Source organism: Homalodisca vitripennis, chromosome 3 (genome assembly GCF_021130785.1).
Source record: "Homalodisca vitripennis isolate AUS2020 chromosome 3, UT_GWSS_2.1, whole genome shotgun sequence".
Classification (NCBI taxonomy): Eukaryota; Metazoa; Arthropoda; class Insecta; order Hemiptera; family Cicadellidae; genus Homalodisca; species Homalodisca vitripennis.
The window spans coordinates 86,387,370-86,410,110 of NC_060209.1; the positions used below are offsets into that span (position 1 = coordinate 86,387,370).

Genomic DNA, 22,741 nt, shown 5'->3' on the forward strand with positions numbered 1-22,741 from the left:
CACAACTCGACCAAGAACTGTAAATGAGTTAAAACAGAGAATTCGGGATGAAATTAACAGTATTCCAGTTGAGATGTTGCAGCGGTCAATGGGGAATCTCCACCGCAGATTTCAAGAATGCATTCGTAGACGAGGACGCCACCTAAAGGATGTTGTTTTAAAAAAATCATAAATTCCATCAGTGTTTCATAAATGGCAGGTTTTGATGTTTCATTTAATACAAATAAAACCATTTTCTTCCATCACTCTTATTTTTTAGAATTTTTTAAAAAATTCCCGTTATTCTGTGTCACCCGTCAAAATCAACAGAAATAAACAAAGGTTGAGCAAAATGAGGATGGTTGTGTATTGTAAGTCAATGTTGAAGCAAAACTTAATTAAAATGATTTACATTAATAAATTTACATTATTTAGAAAGTTTATTGTACAGTACAATGAAACTGAAGCAAAACAACTAACGCAAAAGAAAGAAATGACGTCATATTAACAGGATATCAGCAATTTTGATGTATCCAAATTAAAACAGCAGACAGAAAAAATTGTATAAAAACCAAATTATTACTTTGTAACTATTGGAATATTTTTTGAAAAGTCTGACACAATATCTTCAAAGATTTGAGAGTTCATTGCTTTTATGTGGCAGGAAAGTTTTCAGAAGGCATATTCTTGATAAGATTTTTAAGAAATAAAGTAACTCAGGATATCCTGATTAGTGTCTATTACGCCTTTGTACAAAGTCAGCTAAACTATGTAATCACCCTTTGGAGAAACTCTGGCTATTGTGATAAGTTGTTCGTTTTGCAAAAAAAATCATTAGGCTTATTTGCAATTTGCCAAATTTGACTCATTGTAAACCATATTTTATCAAATTAGACATTCTTTTCTTCCTATCCCTGTACGGGTTTTCTACACTAATGTACATTAAAGAAAACCTCTATGCTTTTCAACATATAGCTGACATTTGTGGCTATGAAACAAGGAATAGGCTAAATATTGTTAAAAAGAGATTTCATTATTCTAGCACTCAAAACAGCTTTGTATAGCAGAGCATTTAGTTATTCAATGCATTGCCTAGTGACGTCAAAGGCATGTCCCCAAACAGGTTTAAAACCACTATTAAGTTATGGTTAACTGAAAAATGCTTGTTAGTGTAAGTGAGTACAGGGTATAGGGTAACTTTTAACCTGGTTTTAGTCCTTTGGCATCACTGTATGTTATAAACTTTTAGTTATGTTTAGTTATAGCCTAGGCCTATTAAACAAAATATTCACTGTTTTGACAATGTCTTGCAAAATGACAAACAAATTTTGCTCTTGATATATTTGTATATTTGATTGTTTTGTAAAGAAAACAGGTATTTAAAGGGTTGATGAATTTAAAAAATGTATTTGTACTTAATAATTATGGGCTAGTGTGGATTGTTGTTGGCTAGTGTTATCCTTTAACTGACGATGTTGTTATACACTTTGTGTTCTGACAATAAATGATTGATTGATTGATCATCATTCAAGTAATTTAAAATTCTATATTTGTTCTTTGTTAAATGGCACAGCCTGTGAGATACACTTAATCAGTGATTTTCATCCAAATTATTATAAATTTTAAAACTAATTGTACGAATACATATGGCACACTCTATATAATTTAACAGTGCCTCAGATCAAGGTAAAAGTGTCAGGCACGGATCCTTTAGCTTTGTACATGAATAATAAATGTGTTACTATTAAAATACCATTTTTTACTTGTTTATGTTTATTTTAAATCAATATTGTTTCAGGTCAAATAGAAGACAGGTCCATATGGTCCTAATCTCACTTAAATAGAAAGTATTTTCTATTCAATTCAATTTGAATATACAGAGTGTAACAAAAAGGTTGGGCTGGCTATGTATTTTTAAATTCTGTGTATGATTCTACGTTAAACTGAAGAATAAATTTTTTCCCAATTTCCACTTTGTTTAGCCACTAGCAAACATTTGTATTTTTTATTAACAAATTATTATCTCTAAAACTAATAATGCTAAAGAAACCAAATTTGGAACATAGCTTTGAATAGATAAGAAGAAAATAAAAAAATGTGTTATTTTCTTTAACAGTAACAAAACTGCGTCTGTTAAAAATTTTAAAGTAAAAAAAACATAAAAAAAACCAGTATAGTTATAAAAATGTACCAGACACCAACTATTTTGAGAATTTTATTGCAATTCCAACGGTACTAGTTTCAACGGAATCAGTCAAGGAATAAGCGATCACGACCACTTTAAAGACACTTGCACAAGCTGTGAACAGCACACCTTTTTCTTTTGAAAAGTATCAGCTGTTTTCTAAGATACCAACTATTTCGCAATGTTTATAACAATTTCAACAGTACCTTTTTCATTGAAATCCATCAACGCTTAAGCGAGCAGACCACTTTAAAGATATGCTGAGAATATTAACAGAGATGGCTGCTAGACAAGGCTTTCTACACCCTAAATGAATTCTTTACTTGGGGAGACCCCACATAACACTGAAGAAGCTTTTTCATTTCACTTTGTACCTATTATACAATTTGACTTAAATTTGACGCTGTAACATTTCTTGAAGAAATTGTAATAAAGGATATTGACTATTGTCTATTGTCTATTGCTTGCAAAAGCATACAAACATCTGATGCCTATGAAAAGACAAAATTTTTTATGCTCCCTGCTTGTGCAAGCGTTCCTTTAAAGTGATCGAGTTCGCTTATGAACTGATGGATTTAGATGAAACAAGTACCATTAGAGTTGTAATGAAATTAGTCAAATAGTTTGGTGTCTGGTACATTTTTTATAACAATACGGGGTTTTTGTTATTTGACTTTAAAAATTTTCAACAGACGTCATTTTGTTAATATTAAAGAAAATAACACAATTTTTTTCTATTATCTATTCAACCATATGTGCCAAATTTGGTTTCTTTATTTTTACTAGTTTTAGATATAATAATTTGTTAATAAAAAATACAAAATGGTGGCTAGCGACTAAACAAAGTGGAAATTGGAAAAAAGTTATTCATTTTTAGCTAAGATTCACACATAAAATCTGAAAATGCATAGTCAGCCTAACCTCTTTGTTACACTCTGTATATAATAAGTGGAGTGATTAAAAAGTAGTTATTGCTACCACTTCAGTATTTTATAGTTAGAGCTTCACTTAATGTGATTAAAAAGAAGCTAGAAACTACCCCCTGTAGTTGTATCTTAACTTTTCCTAGAATAGAAGTTGTAACTTCACTTTTTGGTGTGATTAAAGTATAGTTACATCTACCTACCTATAGATATATCTCCATTATTTTGGAGTCTGTAGATAGGCACACTTCACTTTTATGTCTTGCGTGACTTTTAATGGCGATGTTTATGCAAGTACGGGAAAGAAGAGTGTACGGTGAAAGAAGAGTATTGACTAAGTGCAAGGAGCTGATGCGGTTTGAAAGTGAGAATATAGACTTTTTAGCAGAACAATTTTCTACCGCCTAGTGACGAAACTCGGGGGAAAGCACTCACTCACTCCAAGACAACGATTGGAGATTTTTCTTCGTTATACAGCTGATCCGGGGTTTTCAAAGTGGTGTAGCAGAAGATATTGGAGTGACCGTTCGACAGTTTTGTAAGAACATTAATTATGTGATGAACTGTATTTTGGAAAACGCAGACAACTGGATACATTTTCCTTCTACAGTACAAGAAATAAATAATGCAAAGTTGATGTGGCAAAGAAATTTTGATTTACCAACTGTTGTAGGTGCATTAGATTGCACGCATATCGAAATAAAAAAAAACCATCAATGTTCGGTGATGAGTATATAAACCGGAAGGGTTTACCCCAGCATCAACGTGCAAGCAACATGTGACAGTCAAGAAAGGTTCACTAGCGTTGCTGCAGAGTGGCCAGGATCAGTGCACGATTCTAGAATATGGAGAAGGAGTCCTGTTCGGGATATTATTTCTCGTTATGACGGTGCTGCGTGTTTACTTGGTGACTCTGGCTATGGTATTTCTCCTTGGTTAATCACCCCGTTCAAACCTCCTCAAACCGATATTCAGCGTCGATTTAATCGTGTTCATGCAAAGGAAAGGGTGGTGATAGAAAGGGTGTTCGGACAGTTAAAGAAGAGATTCCCGATACTTGGCAACTGTGTTAGATTGTCTCTAGACAGAGTACCAAAAGTAATTGTCACCTGTACTGTGCTGCACAATGTAGCTAAACACCTCAGAGATCCTTTAAATTTTGAAGACGACGCGAATGAAGATGGGTGTAACGAGGATGAAGGAGGCGAAGAAGTGTTCGAAAAACCAAGCAACAAAACAACGTGGCGAACAGAAGCGGAATGAAATGCTGGGTTTTTATTTAAATGTAAGTAAATTGTACAAAAAATAAAATTGTTAAAAAGTAAAGAGACTTTTTGAAAACCTAGATTAAAATACAACCATACAAATACAAAATAAAACCATAGGCCTAGTACAAATGTGCAGGGCCTTTGACATAACCCACAGCTCAATGAACACTGTTGGCAGGCATGCACATAACGTACGTGGTGCATTCATGCCATGTAAGCTATAAGGATAGTTTATTATTGGGTAACTGGAGTTGGGTTTAACTAACCGCTAAGTTACATATTAAACATCAGATTAAATGAATAGTCAATCATTTTCTATTATTTCACAAAAGAAAACTCATCATGAATAGTCATCAGTTTGAGTTTCTTTCTCAACTGTTCCTCCTTTTCAACTTTTGTAACTCAATTTTTTCTTTTTCAATTTGAATTTTCTGTAATTCTAACTGTTGCAAGAGAACAAGTCTCTGTAGTTGCGGCGTATTCAAATCTTTTGTTTCACCTGTTTCGTATGCCAATAGTTTTTTGTTTGCGGGCCTTGTATACGAGTTGTCAGCTTGAGTTCTCAACTTTTTCTCAGGTTCAGATTCATGAGGTTGGGTAGTTTATTGCGATTGCGGCTGCAGCTAAGTTTTTCCACTCGTCACTGCTGTCATTTCTTGTCGCTTCTACTGAGGTTTGACTGACATGCTCCAGCTGCAAAACTGCCTGGTACTTTTGTAAAAACTGGGTTTTCAGCCTCACCCAATAATGCCAAAAGCATTTTTTTCCCACTCACGTAGTTTTAATTTTTTTATTTCCTGTAGCTTTCACATCAGATTTCTTTTTTATTTTTGTTTTCATATTTTGGAGCATTTTGTTCATTTGAGTAGCATTTACTTCATTTCCTGTAGTTTGGGAATACGTAGAACACAAGGTTTCCCACGCTTTCTTCTTTTCTAATAAGACTTTGGGAACCCTTGACTTTTCCAACAACACAGTATTTTCTGATAATATTTTTACAAATAGCTCCCTATCCGCAACCAATTTCTTATCAACGTCTCCTTCATCTTCAGATGATGTCATGATACCTATAAACAGGATAAGCAAGAGAACACGAGTGGTAACAGGAACACGACTCAGAACGGCACGTGAGTTGTCTGTATGGCCTGCGCCGCACTTCACCGCTGCAGACTGGAAGAGTGCGGAGTGGGGGAAACAAGTCTGAACATGAAAAGTAGCTGCATCTACACTAGAGTTGTATCTACCCGTAGTTGTATCTCCAATTTTTATAGAATAGGGTAGTTGCAACTACGGAGTGTTAGCGCGTGTTTTATCACTCCAGTTTGAGATAAAGCTATCACTACACTGTAGTGTCTACTATGAAGTTGCTACGTTTTAATCACTTCACTCAATAGCTTACAATCATAAATTTTGTTAAAGTAATAAAAAATATTTTATTAAGTTAACTTTGGAGCTCTATAGCTACCAAAGAAAGCATTTGAAGACCCTTGTTCACTAGAAAAATCATTATTATACCTTTAAAATATGCTTCCGAAAGGTTTTATGTGTATTTATAATGCCATGCTTCAGACTCCCCCCCTCACGTTATAGCAGTTTACTAAGAAGCTCTTCATTTATTGCACCATTTGAGCTACCCTGTAGCAATAACATGAATTACAAAAACCACTAAGTTAAGCTCCAATGAAAATGCTTGCTATATATTTTACTGGGAAACTGATCAGAAAAGGTTTAGACAGAAAAGGTGTAGATAGGAAAAGATAGTTGTGGTTCAATTTCTATTCTTTGTGATCTTGTTCTTATTTTTGTACAACTGTTGAAGAAGACACAAATCAAAAACACATTGTATAAAGAACATTAAATATTAATAAAATAATTTACCCCACTGAAAAATACCATATATTTTTGTTTATAAGTTAGTTACCTTCAATTGGTCTTCTAAGAACAGCCAAAGTTGTTTCCCCGTGAACAGACAGTCCTTTAACTGCTCGGAAGATTCAGACAGAAGGTAAGTCTGGTTGTTGTCTTGCAGCTCTACCATTTGACTGACACCGAAACTCAGCGCTTGGTTGTAGAGCTTGGAGAACATCCCACTCTCTTTGTCCCATTTAAACATTGTAGTCCAGCAACTTTCTTCGCATACAGCTAGGAAATCTTCATGTCCACTCTATAATATCAATTACAACTATCATTTCACACCCAAACAGTATTATTTACACAAGAATTAAGTACTAGCCGTGAAGTGAGTGAAGAAACTGAACATGTTTAGGAGAGTGGTGAAGACAAGTTATAAAAATCTAGAAAAAAGATAAAACCAATCTTGTAACTGTTAATAGCTTTTATTTTGGTATATTTGATGGTTGGTTTGAGTTAAAATTCCGATGGTAACAATTCTGTTATGTTATCTGCAACTGCTGTTTTATAGCGTAAGGCTCTAAATACAAATGTACTTAAAATGGGTAATACAGGCTGAATAGTTGGAATAAATAACTGCTAAGAGTGGAAATAACAGCAAATGGTGGACACAATTACTTTGGCTGAGTGTATGTGTGTCATTTCACATATCTAAGCATAACTCTATCAGTTTCTTTATTCATCTCATGGGTAATACTTCATAAGAAAAGGCTGTTATATTAATGATTAATGAGTTTACATTTCTGTGTTTTAAATGACTGCATATTGAGATTAATACTGTACATGAAATATAGTATACAGACTATTTTTAAGTAGATGAGTATTATACAATTTATATAATAAGGCAATGTGTGGAACTGTATATCGTTACTAAATTATAAATAATTAAGGATTTATATTATCTTAAAATAATGTAATGATATAAAGATTAACATTAATAATGTGAAATAGAACAAAATATCAGAACATATTTTATATAACAGTATATTAATGAAGATGTTTAATAAAAATTGAAAAACAAGATGAGAGGAACACCAAAGAAACATTGTTATTAAATGTTTAGAGTACTCAGTAATCATAGCTTTTGAGATTTCTATTACGAGCTTGTTTGTTGTACTATTATTCAACAATGATACATTGATTCCTTGAGACCTAATAAGAATGTAAGGAACCCAAGGTTGGATTTCCTTCGTTCATAATGTCATTTTGCATCCATTTACAACATTGTTTGTCTTATATCCCAATATATTTATATATTTCTGGGGCTAGCACTTAGTTATAAATGTACGTAATTGTAACTACTCCTTTGTTTGAAGTTTGTTTTTGACGATGGAAGGATTGTGGAGGAAAGAGGATTTTTCCGGACATTTGCCACTGTTCAGTGATATAAACTATCAAGTTAGGTAAATTGGGTAATCCCCATAATTAATATTATTCACATTTTTACTCGTCTTTTTCATATATTTATCATGATGTTTTAAACTATTGTAATCTCTATGTATGTTTTCATGCCATTCAAAAACTTAGAAATATCAATATGTAAACAATTAATTTTATTGATAAGAAAAGGGACAAAATAGAAGTGTTTTCTAAAATAACACCTACACTTTAGGAGGGAGGAGCTCCGATAAGTGAAACTACTTCTGGTAATTGTTACAACCATTTAATCTTGTATACATACCTTGAAATATTTCACAAGAGACACTACATTACGCATTGTAATTTCTTGTGTTATATCAACATACAGTAGCTCACTGGTCTGGTTCCTCGCTTTATTGAGGTGTCGGTTAGTATCCTCACAAACTGTGCTTAAGTTTCCCTAAACAACAAACACAATTAACACATAATTAGGCATTGTAATTTCTTGTGATTTATCCACATACTATAAAGGTTCATTATAAAGTGCTAAGGACTCCAGCTATAAATTTTCATTACCCATTGTTCATTAACACGATCAGTGTGGGCCTCGCAGATTCGTGGGATAAGCGGTGTGGAAGCAGTGTGACCACAATGAAGAAGCTCAAAACGAACTCTTTGCATTGTTTCAACCTCAGGGACACATGAAGCTGAACTCAACATTCGTACTGAATCAACCGTTCCCACCATAGCTACGAAATGTGTAATATCTCCTAATCGTAAACCTGAAAAAGTGCTACTGACTATGGGGCATCAGATTTAGATAGTGAATCAAGAGGAAACACTCCTGTCAACAGTTCGGGTAGTTCTAGCAACAATGTTGTAACAAGCACCTCACGGGCTATCAGTATTTATTATGATCTTAAGAAATTTCTTTTTAGCAAAATCAGTGGATTATTAGTAGATATTCCAGATAACAGTTCACAACTTACTGCTTTTTTTTGTTGATGTGCAATCAATTTCTGGGAAAAAATTGCATCAAAACAAACAAATATGCATTGGAACTAGTTTGTGGACCAACTACTTTTATACAAGCTCGTGTTAAAAGATCGAATGACATTGAAGTGGTAGTGTTGAAAACTTTCATTGGCCTATTGTTTCATACTGTTTCTATCGGTCTCAACTGACTTCAGGACTACTGAAAAACAATTAGGTTATAATATTTGCCAAAATTTTAAAGAATAAATGAGCCAAGATCAGTTCGTTCTTATATTCAGACGCATAAATATTTCATTCTCAATTGCAAACACATTAAGTAATCGTCTAGAAAAAGTGAATCTTGTGGTGGATCATTTGAACAACAAAATTAATAAGATATATTATCCTTGTAAGGAGTTGCTGCTAGATGAAGCTATGGTCTTGTGGCGAGAAAGATTGGTGTTTCGCCAATACTTTTAAGTCGAACATAAACCACAAAAACCAAATCCACAATCTTATACAAAATTAGAAACAGGATAAGAAGGGTGACTGAAAATTAAAAGATTTTAGAGTATGCTACAAAAATGAAAAAAGAGAGAAATGACAAGATACACTTATTCTGCTTGTCAGGAAAAAACCAGGACTTTGTACTGTCTATTGTTTTGACAAGTATCACAAATACCAGAAGAAAGCCCTCAAGACTAAGTAAATATGTATATAGTTATATTTATGTTGATTCTAAAATGGTAAATGAAATCATTTTATAACTGGAATATTTTTTTAATTTCTGTAAAACACTGTGTAACAAAACTCTTGCTGTGTGCTATCCCAGCGGATCCATAGTCAGTTTGTGACGTCATCTAAGCAGCCATTTTCTATTTCCCCCATAACCTGCCTCTGGATAACATAAGGTAAGCTTCTTAATAAAGATTAGACTTTAGGTTTTAGTGCAATGTACATGTATTTTCCGTAGCAGTTAACGTGTTAAATGGACCTTTACCTTTACTCTTTGGTACAGTGCATATTATTTGAAAGAAGAAAGATTACACTATATTTAGTCACTAATTATTATAAATCCAAGTTCTAATCACCTTCATCTCTTCATGCACGTTCTATAATGTTCCTTGTGATGTTATCTGTCAGTTCCTGGAGGTCAACATCTCCAAGCCTGCCTGGACCTGTTACAGAACCCTTCAGATCCAGGTGTCTCTTTATTCTCCACACTCCTGTCATTTCCTGTTGCTTGTCCTGAACTACCGCCATCTCCTTCCACTCAGACATGTTCAGCCCTGACACCTTCCCTGTGGCTGACAGATTCTGCATTGCTTCCACACACTCAAACTTGTAGCTTCCTACAGAAATCAATAGGAACTTAACATTGGGTTTTAAAAGTTACCATAATCTTTATTAGTAAAAAGAAAATGATATAACCCAAATTCTCTTATAGATATCTTGATTAAAAAATGATCATAGTTATAAATTTACTAGGACTACATACATTCATTCTTTCCATAAAAAGCTTCTCAAATTTAATATCATCACTGCGACACAAGTAATGTACTGACTCTTAGAGGAGTCGGAATAGTGCTAATGTGCGTCCACCACAGTCAGTGTGTTAAACTATGATACACCTCTAGCTATAGAATACGTTGTTAGCACATTCACTGCAACACAAGTAATGTACCGACTCTAGAGAGGTGGAATAGTAGTAATGTGCGTCTACCACAGTCAGTGTGTTAAACTATGATACACCTCTAGCTATAGAATATGTTGTTAGCACATTCACTGCAACAAAAGTAATGTACCGACTCTAGAGGAGTCGGAATAGTAGTAATGTGTGTCCACCACAGTCAGTGTGTTAAACTATGATACACCTCTAGCTATAGAATACGTTGTTAGCACATTCACTGCGACATAAGTAATGTACCAACTTTAGAGGAGTCGGAATAGTAGTAATGTGCGCCCACCACAGTCAGTGTGTTAAACTATGATACACCTCTAGCTATAGAATACGTTGTTAGCACATTCACTGCGACACATGTACCAACTTTAGAGGAGTCGGAATAGTAGTAATGTGCGTCCACCACAGTCAGTGTGTTAAACTATGATACATCTCTAGCTATAGAATACGTTGTTAGCACCTTCACTGCGACATGAGTAATATACCGATTTTAGGAGAGCCGGGATAGTAGTAACGTATGTCCACTGCAGTCAACACATTAAACGATCCACAGCTTGTGCTTATTTTAGTTTTTGCACATGTAGGAACCTTTCTGATTTTAAAGAATTGTAAATCAACTCCATAGTGGAGTTTGCCTTGATCAAGAAAATGTGATATGTATATGTAGGTTTGATCCTACTTTGGTTCAAAAGTATCTACTTCTGGCCCTTATAATTGACTTCCAGTCTAAGAGGTAGGGCGAAAACTCTAAACTTCTGGCCGTGCCTTTCTATTCAATAGACCAAAACTGGTGCTAAATCTCTCCGCTATACGTCAAACCATTCTTGAGATAATATGTGGATAAACCCACATAGACACACACACCCAGAGACATGCAGACAAGTAAATACATTTTGTACTTTATTATGAAAAATACCCACCAAAACAGGGATTGAAAATAATTATAATAGAATATTGAAAAGAGTGTATGGTCCATTATGACCAGGAGACTGGGACACACAAAATTCAAAAAGGTGTCTCAATGTCCATAATGATGCAAATTGATGAAAGTTTCTTGTTGATGATAAAACTTCATTGATCAAGAAAGTTTATTCAAATTTGGTAAAATGTTTTAAGATTTTTAATTTACTGAGAGAAAGTAAATCGTCCAATAATGCTCATATTTTGCAAACTATATTAAAAAATTGTTAGAAATGAATCGTGAACTAAAACCCATCTTGATAATTTTCAAAAAGAGTTTTAGTTCACGATTCATTTCTAACATAAACGATAAACCTATAATCTGGAGTTATTAACATAAAAAGATTTTTATTCTCTACAAACAAAATTCATGTTACAAAATCATTAAACTCTGGTCACCAAATTCAAATTTTCAAAACTTTTTCACAAGTCTTATTTCTTCAATAAACAAAATTTATTTTATAGATTAAAATTTTAACTGAGTTTTACTAGATTACTTTTAAGTTTATCTGTGAAAATAGTTGTCCTGTTGAACCACTAATACTACACAGACAAAGACAAATATTCTACATACTTAAATATTTAACTTACATTATAACATAAAACCAATATTTAATACTTTTATTTTTTTGTGAGGCCTTTCGATAGCCTCATAAAAAAAAATAAATAAATAAAAAACAATATTAAATATTGGTTAATTATGTTTTAATGTAAGTTAACAGTAACCAATATAAGCTCCATCTACAGCATAATTAAGTATGTTTTACTTTGAATATCAGTTTTATACTAAAGTGGTAAATGTTTCAAGCTACCTGTTTTCAGAAAGAGTTCTAGGTACCATCAAATCAGAGTTGAAGTCCTCACCACCTTGGGACTTGCTTTAAATGCTTATAATAAAGGATAATACGATTTTGGACATTTCCATTGTTATATGCTACATTTTGAGGATCGGTATACACCCTCTTTTCCTCAAGTGTAAAGTTTTTTTACAAAAACTATCTCAATCCTTGAAACGCAGTGTTATACATTTTGTAACATAATTCACTTTGATGGCAAATGTCTGAAATCTTACTATGCTTAAATAACTAAAATTTTCAATAATCCTGCAATTTTTACTTCTTACGATAAAACTTTACAGAGTAAGCATATAAGTTAGACAGTTTAATTTTTAAGTATTAATATGACCAAATATTTAAAGAATAATTTTCATTAAATCAATTACAAACGTTGGCAAATGAATACCCTGAGTAACTCTCAATAAAATCTGTGGCAAGTCCCTAAAAGTCAGAAATGTACATCAGACACGACATTTGGTCATCATACTGATAGAAGAACATGAACCATATTGCACCAACCATGGAGTGTCTGGTCGGTGTTCAGAGTGACAACATCTCGCAGGTCGATGTGGTTGACATGTCCTAACGTGTCCACACTGCCAGACACAGAGAAGTCTTCTAGAATCACCAGATCTGCGGTCACCATCTGATCACCTGACACCTGCATCATATACACATCCCAAAAATCTGATCTAAAGAGTAAAATATTGTGAACTCAAATGCAGAAAATTCCTTAAAAATGTATAGACTCATCAAACGGTTTAATAAATAAATCCAATACAAAAATAAAATACAATTAAACTATTTAAACAAAAGGTACAAAATATTACTGGGTTCTTTGTACTTGAAAATTTATTGTTATCCCCAAAATAATCAGATAAGTTTAAATCATGTTTTGAGGCAATTCCTTGTTTGAAATATACAATATTTTATAACACCAATTAAGTTTAAATTTAATTGTAAATAGTCTATAACATCAGAGTTGGCATTAAAAATAGAATAAATCTTGCATTTTTTGGCTATGTTGTGCCATTTTCAAGAAAACTGGGTTTGAATGTGAGAGCCTTCGCATGTAACTAATATGTATCCAATAGGCTGAATACTGCAGTGTAACTGCGTATAGGTTATTGGCTGGACACTGTCTACACATAGAAGATAAAAAATATTCATGTGCTACAAAAATATTACAGTTTCAAATAGGAGTGCCAACTTCAATTTAGACACCATTGAATTATATATGGCAGCTATCATTTAAGAAGGATTACAAATCTGAAAGATTTCATTTCTAAGGAAGAATATTGTGAAACATGTCTTGTTTTGATGCCTATAAAAAACTTATATCCTTTAATTTGTTCACAATTTAGTTTAACAGATTTCTGTTGATAGCATTTTGAGAATGAGTTATTTACCGAGACTGATCAACAACAGTGTTGATTATATTAATCTGATAGCTAACACACTATTAGAATATTGACAGTTTTCAAACACATTTTAAATATTTATCTTGGTTTTATTCAGTATTTTGTAGTGAAATATTTTGGGAATATTGATATTGGAATCAAGTGAAGTCACAGTATTGAGAGTTATTAATAACTGATACAATATTATTATATTCAGGTTTCAAGTATCTCAAACTCAAATTGTATTTATTTAAAACAGTATACAATGTACAATAGCGTCAATTTTCTACAACAAGCTATACTTCTCATATTTTATTTTATAACTATTTCTAATTTTAATAGCTATGTTCTTATAGCTAAATATTTATACGCTCATTGTCAACATATTTTGTTAAGACAAAAACTCCTCAATACTGTAAGGGTTCTTTGACAAGTTTCCTTAATCCCTTCCCAAAAACCTTCCCACTCTCCTGCCTCAGCCCCTCCAGGAATGAATTATAAAGCATGACTCCATTATATACAAGCTGATTTTTGAAAAACGTGGTTCTTCTAGGTTTTGGAATACAAAGATTTCGTTTATTGCGGAGGTGGTGCTCACTATAGATGGCAGTGTCAAAAAGATTAATATTCTTCTGAACAAACAAAGCTATATATATATATAGAATGTGTATGGTGGGAATGTTACAAGATTGCTCTCTCTAAATAGCATGAAAGGATTTGATTTGTATGAAGAAATGCAGTTAGTCTATTCAGAAATATTTTTTCCATTACCTTAGATAAGGAGCATACCAACAAGATCTGTCTAAAATTCTCACACTCAACTTTATTCCCTCTTTTGTATAGAGGTTGCACTATCGAGTGTTTCAAAGATGAAGGGAATTGACCAAGCTGGAAAGAGATGTTAATTAGATAAGCCATACAATTAGAAACCAAGTTACTTATTTCTTTCAGAAGTTTTGAGAAAGTTCCATCAGGGCCAGTGGATTTTTTTGTTCCTAAGGATAAAATCTCCTGCCTGATTCTACCTCAGAGGTTTGCAACAAGAACATTGAGCATGACGCCAGATTCATCTTGTTGCCATTTGAAGTTGCAGTTGATGCTTGCTGCCCTGCCCTTCTCCAATTGAGTTGTAATATGAGTTAAACATAATATTTGTGACAAAATAGGGATTTACAATCTCACCTTCAATATTTTTTTTGACAGCTGTCATTTTTAGTTCGGGCCAATGATTGGTTCTTATTTTTAATATGTTCTATATGGTTATCGTTTTATTTAGGAAAGTTTTTATTTTATTTGTTATAAATTCGGATTTGGCTTTATTTATTTTTTGTTTGTACTCTTTCTTTTTTATTTTATACTCTAAGCAAAGGGGATGGTTTGGATGGCGAAAAGCATATAAAAATAAAATTTCCTATACTAAAAAGCTTGCAAATGAAGAATATATTACAAATTCCTGTAATAAATGTAAGACACCATGGAACCTGATCAAATCAGAGTCTAATTGTAAAAAATGAAAACAAGAAATATTAATTGATTCCAATGCTTTTAACAATTATTTTGTGAATGTCATGAGTAATTTAAATGTAACCACTGATAAGCTTGTATTCTATAGACGGGTCGTAGAATTAGTAAATATATATATATATATATCCTAAAGCGCTTAAAGTAACAAAGGTGAATCCAGTTTACAAAAAAGGTGAAAAATTAAATGAATCTAGCTACCAACCATTTCTCTAGTCCCTATAGTAAATAATATATTTGAATCATGTGTAAAGTAACAGTTAAATACATGTCTTATTGCTAATAATCTTTTTTGTGTTAAACAGTTTGGATTTGTTCACAGTAAAAATACAATTAAAGTAGTATAAAATATGGTCAATGAAATACTAATAAACTTAAAAAATAAATTCTTGTCCCGTGCATTATTAACTGATTTAACAAAAGCTTTTAATTGCATTTGTCATGAGCTTTTTTTTAAAAATTTGTTGTCTATGGTATCAGGGACAGAGAGCCAAGGTTGCTGCAGTCATACTTGACTAATAGAGAGCAAGTGGTTGTCCAGGGGAGTGACAGATCTGGTTTAAAAAAAGATAGAAAGTGGTGTTGCACAAGGATACGTCCTTGGCCCCCTATTTTTTATAATTGCTGTCAATGATTTGGCTTCTAATGTCCCTTGCATAACAATACTGTATGCAGATGATACTACACTTCTCAACAGTAATCAACATTTGGATGTATTAATAGGAGAAGAGAGCTATGCTTTTAAAAGGGCCTTAGAATGGTTTGTTAAAAATTTCTTTGTAGTAAATGACCAATAAACAATATTTTCATTAAACCATAAAATTTACAAAGATATCAGACCAGTTAAGTTATTAGGTATACATCTTGACAGTAGATTAACCCTTCCCACGTGGAATTTATCTTTCAATTTTGACTCATAACGCGTAATTAACTTTAAAATTGTTTTTTACATTTTACCAACTCTAATTTTTTTTTAGTTAGTTAGTGGTGGCTATTAGAAATAAAAAATAATATAGTATCAAAAAATAATCAGACCCCTATATTGTTAACAAATTTTCAAATTTTACAAAAAATCGTCAGGATTCGCCATTGCATAGAACAATATAGGCCTATAACGACAAAACAAATAAAGTAACAACAAAATAAAAAGATAATATAATGCTAAATACAACAGGAACACAAACGGTAAATAAGGAAATATGGCAAAACAGCGTTAAACACTAAAATATGCCGTGCCGGGATATATCCGTTTACCGCGTAATGGTTCGCCGAAGACTGAGGCTAAATCACGCCACGAGGGACAAAGCCACGCCCTCCCACTACTGCGACGCGCCAATGAGGTTCAAACTGTAACATCTGCTTTTCGGAACAAGTATTCAACACTCCCTTGAACTCTAGCGGATTCCACGGCACCTACAATTTATTAAATAACACAAAATAGACTTTGAAGGATATATCCGTTTACCGTGTTTTGGTCAAAAATAGACCAAACGGATATATCTCTCACATAAGATATGGAATAACAAACATTGACCCTCAACAAATACAGACATCAGTTATAGTATCAGGGCTATCAGACCACACAGCACAACTAGCCACAGTAATCACCAAAAAACCTGCCAGAAACAACATTAAAGAAAAAAACGAATTTTCAACAAAAAAGCAATAGACCTACTCAAAATACAACTACAGGTACAAAACTGGGAAAGTGTGATTCTAACTAATGATACAAATGAAGCCTACAACAAATTCCATAACATAATTCAGTCCATACTAAACTATGTATGCCCACTGAAAACGTCAAGAGCCAGACAACCAAAGAAAACTCAGTGCTGGGATCAAGAATGTACTAAACTTAAGGATGAGTACATAAAAGCCCTGGAAATGGAGCAGACTACAGGATTAGCAGAAGACAAAGTTAGAACAGCTGCAAAAAAAACGGTATATGACCAACATCTAAAAATGCTAAGGAAAGAAAAAGCTACAGACCACATTAACAGAGCAGAAAATAAATCAAAAGCACTGTGGCGTACAATAAACTGTGAAAAAAAGTTAAATTCAGTCCAGACAAACCGCTTCACTTACAAATTAATAATAAAATAGTAGACGACCCAGTAGAAGTTTCAAACTATCTGAATGACTTTTTCTCAACAATAGCTGAAAGGACACTTCAAAATAGTAATAACATAAGAATTAATATGTTACCAGACTCATCAACAACAAATCATATCTTCCAGCTCAGACCAGTCACGCAAGACGAAGTCCAAACAGCCATTGACTCCCTAAAACCGAAAAACTCAGCCGGAGTTGATGAAATATCAGCCAAAGTGATAAAATCTTGTAAATATGAAGTGTTATTACCCTTGACAGACATAATAAGCAAGTCATTCTCACAAGGAGTTTTCCCAGACAAACTGAAAATTGCAAAAGTTTACCCAAAATACAAAACTGGACCAACCACTGAAAGAAATAGCTACAGGCTAATCTCCCTGATCTCAACATTCTCGAAAATCATTGAAAAGGTAGTACTTAACAAACTCCTACTCTACCTTGAACAACACAGCCTCCTCAATAAACAGCAACATGGATTCCTGAAAGGTACATCTTCCACCACAGACATAATTCAGTTAACAGAACATATTTTAGGTCAACTAGAAGAAGGTTGCACTGCTACTAGCCTGTTTCTCGACTTTAGTAAGGCTTTCGACTGCCTGAACCATGATCTCCTACTCTTCAAGCTAAGGAACCTGGGTGTGAGAGGGAGAGCAGAACAATGGTTTGCCAGTTACCTTAGTAAAAGAAAACAACTTGTAGAAATAAAATATATAAAAAACAACACAAAATACAAGGCCCATTCCAGAACTGCTGATATACAAAGGGGTGTACCACAAGGATCGGTACTGGGACCAGTCCTATTTCTGCTTCTCACAAATGACATGCCAGGATGGATAGCAGGAAATGGACACACCGTTATGTACGCAGACGACACTGTCCTCACGTTTACAGACAGAACACTTGAAATGCTAGAAGAGAAAACAAACTTACAATTCCAGAGAACCAAACAATACTGCTCCACCAACGACCTAGTTTTAAATGAAAGCAAAACAGTGCAGATGACCTTCACCACCAGACGCAACAGCACAACCATATCACTACCTGGACTACTTACACAAAACAGCACAAAATACTTAGGCATCATAATTGATTCAAAGCTCTCCTGGAAACCCCACGTAGACCAACTCTGCAAGAAGCTGTGCTCAGGCCTCTATGTCATCCGCAGAATCAAGCAAGTTTGCAGCCTGGACTCAGCCAGAGTTGCCTACTTTGCCCTTTTCGAGTCCCACCTAAGCTACGGCATTGCAACATGGGGAGGAGCATCAAAAAACAACCTATAAATGGTGCTTCTAAAGCAGAAAAGAGCGATTAGATGCCTAGCAGATCTTAACTATCGGGACAGTTGCAGAGAAGCTTTTAAAGAGCTGAAAATTCTAACAGCAGTTTCACTTTACATCAGGGAAACAATTATGCACACCATCTCAACAACGCAGCCGAGACATAGAGATCTTCACCAGTATAACACCAGACATGCAGCAAACTTCTCACTTCCCCAACACCACCTGAGTCTGTTGGAACAAAAACCCACCTACAAAGGTGCCCTCTTTTACAATAACCTGCCAGAGCACCTAAGGAGGGAACATCCAAAGCGCCTCAAGAAACAGCTGACAGCATGTCTTCTGGATCGACCGTTCTACTCGGAGGGAGAATTCCTGAATACCTCATTCAACGTATAAATTGATACTGAACCTAATATTGACGCATGGCTGTTCTCTATGAATATGTCAAATAAAGAGTTGTCTATTGTCTATTATGTGGCAACTGTAGCAGTGCACAAAATGCTTTCACGTGGCAAAAAAGGCTTTAAAATCAATAAAGAATGTTTCTGATAAAGAGTCATGTTTAGCAATTTTCAAAGAATTAAAAATAATGACTCTTCCAAACCTGTATATTTATTGCTGCTTGATAAATGTCAAGGAATCTTTAAATACCCTTCCTACAAGAAAACAAAATCATGATTATTTTACTAAAAAACCATCTTCTTGACTTAGCTTGACCTAGTAAGATTAGAAAAAACCAGAAGTAGTCATATATGTATGAAGATTAAATTATTCAATAAACTGCCTAAGAATGCATGGGATGTGCCCTTGAAATAGTTCAAAAAGTAATAGATAGATGGTTGAAGGAATATATTTTTTACTTCATTGACAAATTTTTGGCCTGTGATATTAGTAAATTAAGTTTTTAACGTCTACATTGTAATTATGTGTTTATCTAATTTTAATAGCTATTATATGTCTTTATTTTAGTATTAGTATTTTAATCTGAAATCACATTGTTGTCTTTTCTAAATGTGTTATCTATAATAACATTTATAATATATTTTAAATGGGCTATTGTTATTTTTTAATCTCATTTTATTGTTAGTTTGTGATTACATTGTCTGTTAAAAAATATACAATTCTAATTGTTAGTAAGTACAAACAAAATAATTATAAGCCTATGAATTTGTCACTTACACTGTTTGTGTTTAAAGACAATAAAAAGTTCTTAATCCTTGATGTGAAGAATTTTCTTTTGTTTTTGTATAAAGTTCTTGTAAATGGCCTTTAAGCTGGGCTGTGCAATAGTTGTACTCAATGGAACTCTCAACAATAAATCTTGATCTTTTGTTTTACATTATTTTAATAAGAGGGAAGCATTTCTCATAGTAGTACCCTAATGTGTTTAAAACAGTATTACATTCTGAATTAAAGCCATATTCAATAAACAACTCCTGCCATGTCTTAAGACAGTATCTGACGGTTTGAATGTTGTTGAAGGAACATCTGTGGATTTTTTGGAAACTTGTGGTGGTTTTAGAGTCTTTTTTGGTAGTTTTATTATAGCCTCCTGTCCATGGTGGTCTGAAAGAGCTGTAATCAAAACTTTAGACTGTAGTAGGTTATCCTTAATATTGGTGAAAATATTATCAATAGCCGTCTGAGATTATCTTACCTTGCATGTGAATGAATTTATTGTGTGTTTTAATCCATGTGTTGCCATATGTTTTTTTATACACTGAGGTATTTTGGACAAAATATTTATGTTGAAATCAGCTATGACCATTGTATATGTGAATTTACAGTGAGAGCATCAAAGCATCAACTCAGCTGTTCAAAAAATGCCCCACAGTAGTATGTAGGGATTCTGCAGACAGATACCAAAAGTACAAAGGTCTTAGAGAGAGTATCCAAATTTATTTTAGCAGCCACCAATGAACAGAAATCCTTAGAAGAAAATTCAGTGAATTCCACTTTCTCAACTTCAATAGACATGTAAGCGAGAATACAGACTCCACCTATGAGTATCAGAATCAACACATCTCTAATATTATTGTATTAATTGTATGCGATTTTAAATCAGAGGTACAAATATAATTTTAAAACTTAACAATTAAAATACCTTACAGATTTTAGTGTCAACAATTTTTTTCAATTTTTATTAAATGAAAAAAATATCTTCATACCTCTCTTCATACATTTAATTAAATCAGCTGAAAGTTTCAAAACTATTATGCAATTTGAATTATTTGGAGAAATAGTCTAAGAAATCAAAAGATTAAATTTTTGTTAGTAATTTGTAACAGTTGAAACACATGATGACGTTTATTAGTATATAAAATTAATTAATTTGGTCAGGAAAAAAATATATAAAAAAGTAAGTGTGTGTTAATTTAGTACTCGTAAATATTGTTTAATTCTCTAAAAATAAATAAATAAGGTAGAATCAAGAGTGATGATAGTTTACCTTAAATGTGTTTTTCTGTAAGGTCCTAAGTTGGTGACCATTAACAGTGCTGTCAATGTTTGCCTCCTCAGTGACTGTCACTGACTCAAACCTCAAGTTGTTCATTACAGTGTCAGTGTCTAACTTGATAGACTCCAACTCCAGGTTCAAGTTTCCGTACTTATCCACTGTTATATTACCCAGGCTGCTCGCACTTTCTAGATGGAGAGGTTCTGGCACAAAAAGTTAATGGATAAAGTAACTAACTGTACAAAACATACAATTTGTTGCATTTATCAAACATTTAGCTCCTTAAAATATCATAAATTATTAAACAATTATAGATTTTGTAACTGTTATCAACTAACTATCTAATGTGTATAAAAGAAAACTCCTTAACTACATAAAATTAAAGACCAATGTTATATTATTAACATTTTAAACATATTTGCTTTTTACAATAATATATGAATAAATTTACTTCAAATATGTAGTCCAATCCTTTCATCTCAATAGAGATTAAAAAATCTAATTTCTTCAATTTAGGGAGTAAAATAACTAAATTAAGTCTGAAAGGAATTAAGTTATACTAGTTCTTTTAGCACCCTGTCTGAGGGTTTTTAATGAGTAAATCATTAAGTACTTTTACATAAAAGTAAATACAATACAGAGTTGTTAGTTATACAGAGAATTAAATCCTAGTGTACACTTTCCAAGATCTTCAACATATGTGCAGATTGATCAGTAGTATACATTGAAGTGAAAACCATCAACCATGTGAAAACCATGTGTATTGTGCTGTTTTTCACAGAACAGATATATCTGAAAGCTATTAATTACAAATAGCTTGGAAATATAATGAACGGTTACAACTACAAAAGCAGTTTTTACAAGTTACAAAATAACATTGTTTTTATTTTCTATTCAACCTAGTATTTTATTAGTTGAATACTTGCAGCTATGGGATCACATTAGTTGACAAACAGATTATGGAGAATATATACACTTATATATTGTGACGAGATAAATAAATTAAGTCGGTTAAACAACTTCTGAGCCAATAAAACAGATGACTGCTGTAAAACTTAAGTTTTCACTATTTTTTTCTGAAATATTGTTAACTATTAATTATCATTATTATTAAAGAACACATTTCTAAAATTGTTATCAAAAGTTTTTATTAATAACATTTCATCTGAAGATTGTAAATATATTAAAAAAATTATTGTTCATCATATTTTTATATTACATATATTTTTATGCATATAGTACAAAAGGGCACTGTTGACAATTTCAGTACCACCTCTAGCACAAGTAGGCTAGTATTAGAACACCTAGACATCTAGAACCACATGATAGCAGTGAAAGGGTCAATATATTCTAAGACTTACTTGACACTGTAAAGTTGCTCTTGATGTAGATAGCATTGGATTGCCACTCATTTAGATTTAAACCATTTATGGAATCAGCATCGATATCATAATCAACAGATATTTGCTGTGCAACCACTTTCTCTTCAAAAGTAATCGGTGAATCCACATCTTCAATAGCATTTTTATTAACTGTGTTCAGTACAAAATCATCCCAGCTGTGGTTATTTATTTTCCTAACTATTAATTCATTTATTACTGTTGTCTGAAAACATAAAACTTTATTAAAATATATATATATATATATATATATATATATATATATATATATATATATATATATATATGTGTGTGTGTGTGTGGAACTAGATAACTTCATCATTTTAAAATGGTTACAAGTGAGTAACATTATGAATATTTATTAAAAGTATAAAAAATCTAACTAGTTTCTTTGATTATAATACACCTGTTATCACCAAATGAGTCACTAAAGCTCCTTTATTCCTGGATAAATGGTTTTATCAAACAGTTTCAGAAACAAAGAGACTCT

At 32.8% G+C, this 22,741-nt stretch overlaps 1 protein-coding gene across 1 annotated transcript in view; it reads right to left on the reverse strand.

Annotated features, from left to right (window-relative positions):
- Positions 1-7,947: 7,947 nt before the first annotated feature.
- The window catches only part of LOC124357145, a 92,746-nt gene continuing 77,952 nt past the window's right edge, over positions 7,948-22,741 (reverse strand). Inside the window, exons 22-26 of the mRNA XM_046808644.1 lie at positions 22,213-22,456; positions 20,843-21,054; positions 12,597-12,738; positions 9,692-9,952; positions 7,948-8,085 (exon numbers count right to left, since the gene is read on the reverse strand). Of these exons, the coding sequence (XP_046664600.1) occupies positions 9,702-9,952; positions 12,597-12,738; positions 20,843-21,054; positions 22,213-22,456 (849 nt within the window). The 3' untranslated portion in view covers positions 7,948-8,085; positions 9,692-9,701. The remainder of the gene's footprint in view (positions 8,086-9,691; positions 9,953-12,596; positions 12,739-20,842; positions 21,055-22,212; positions 22,457-22,741) is intronic.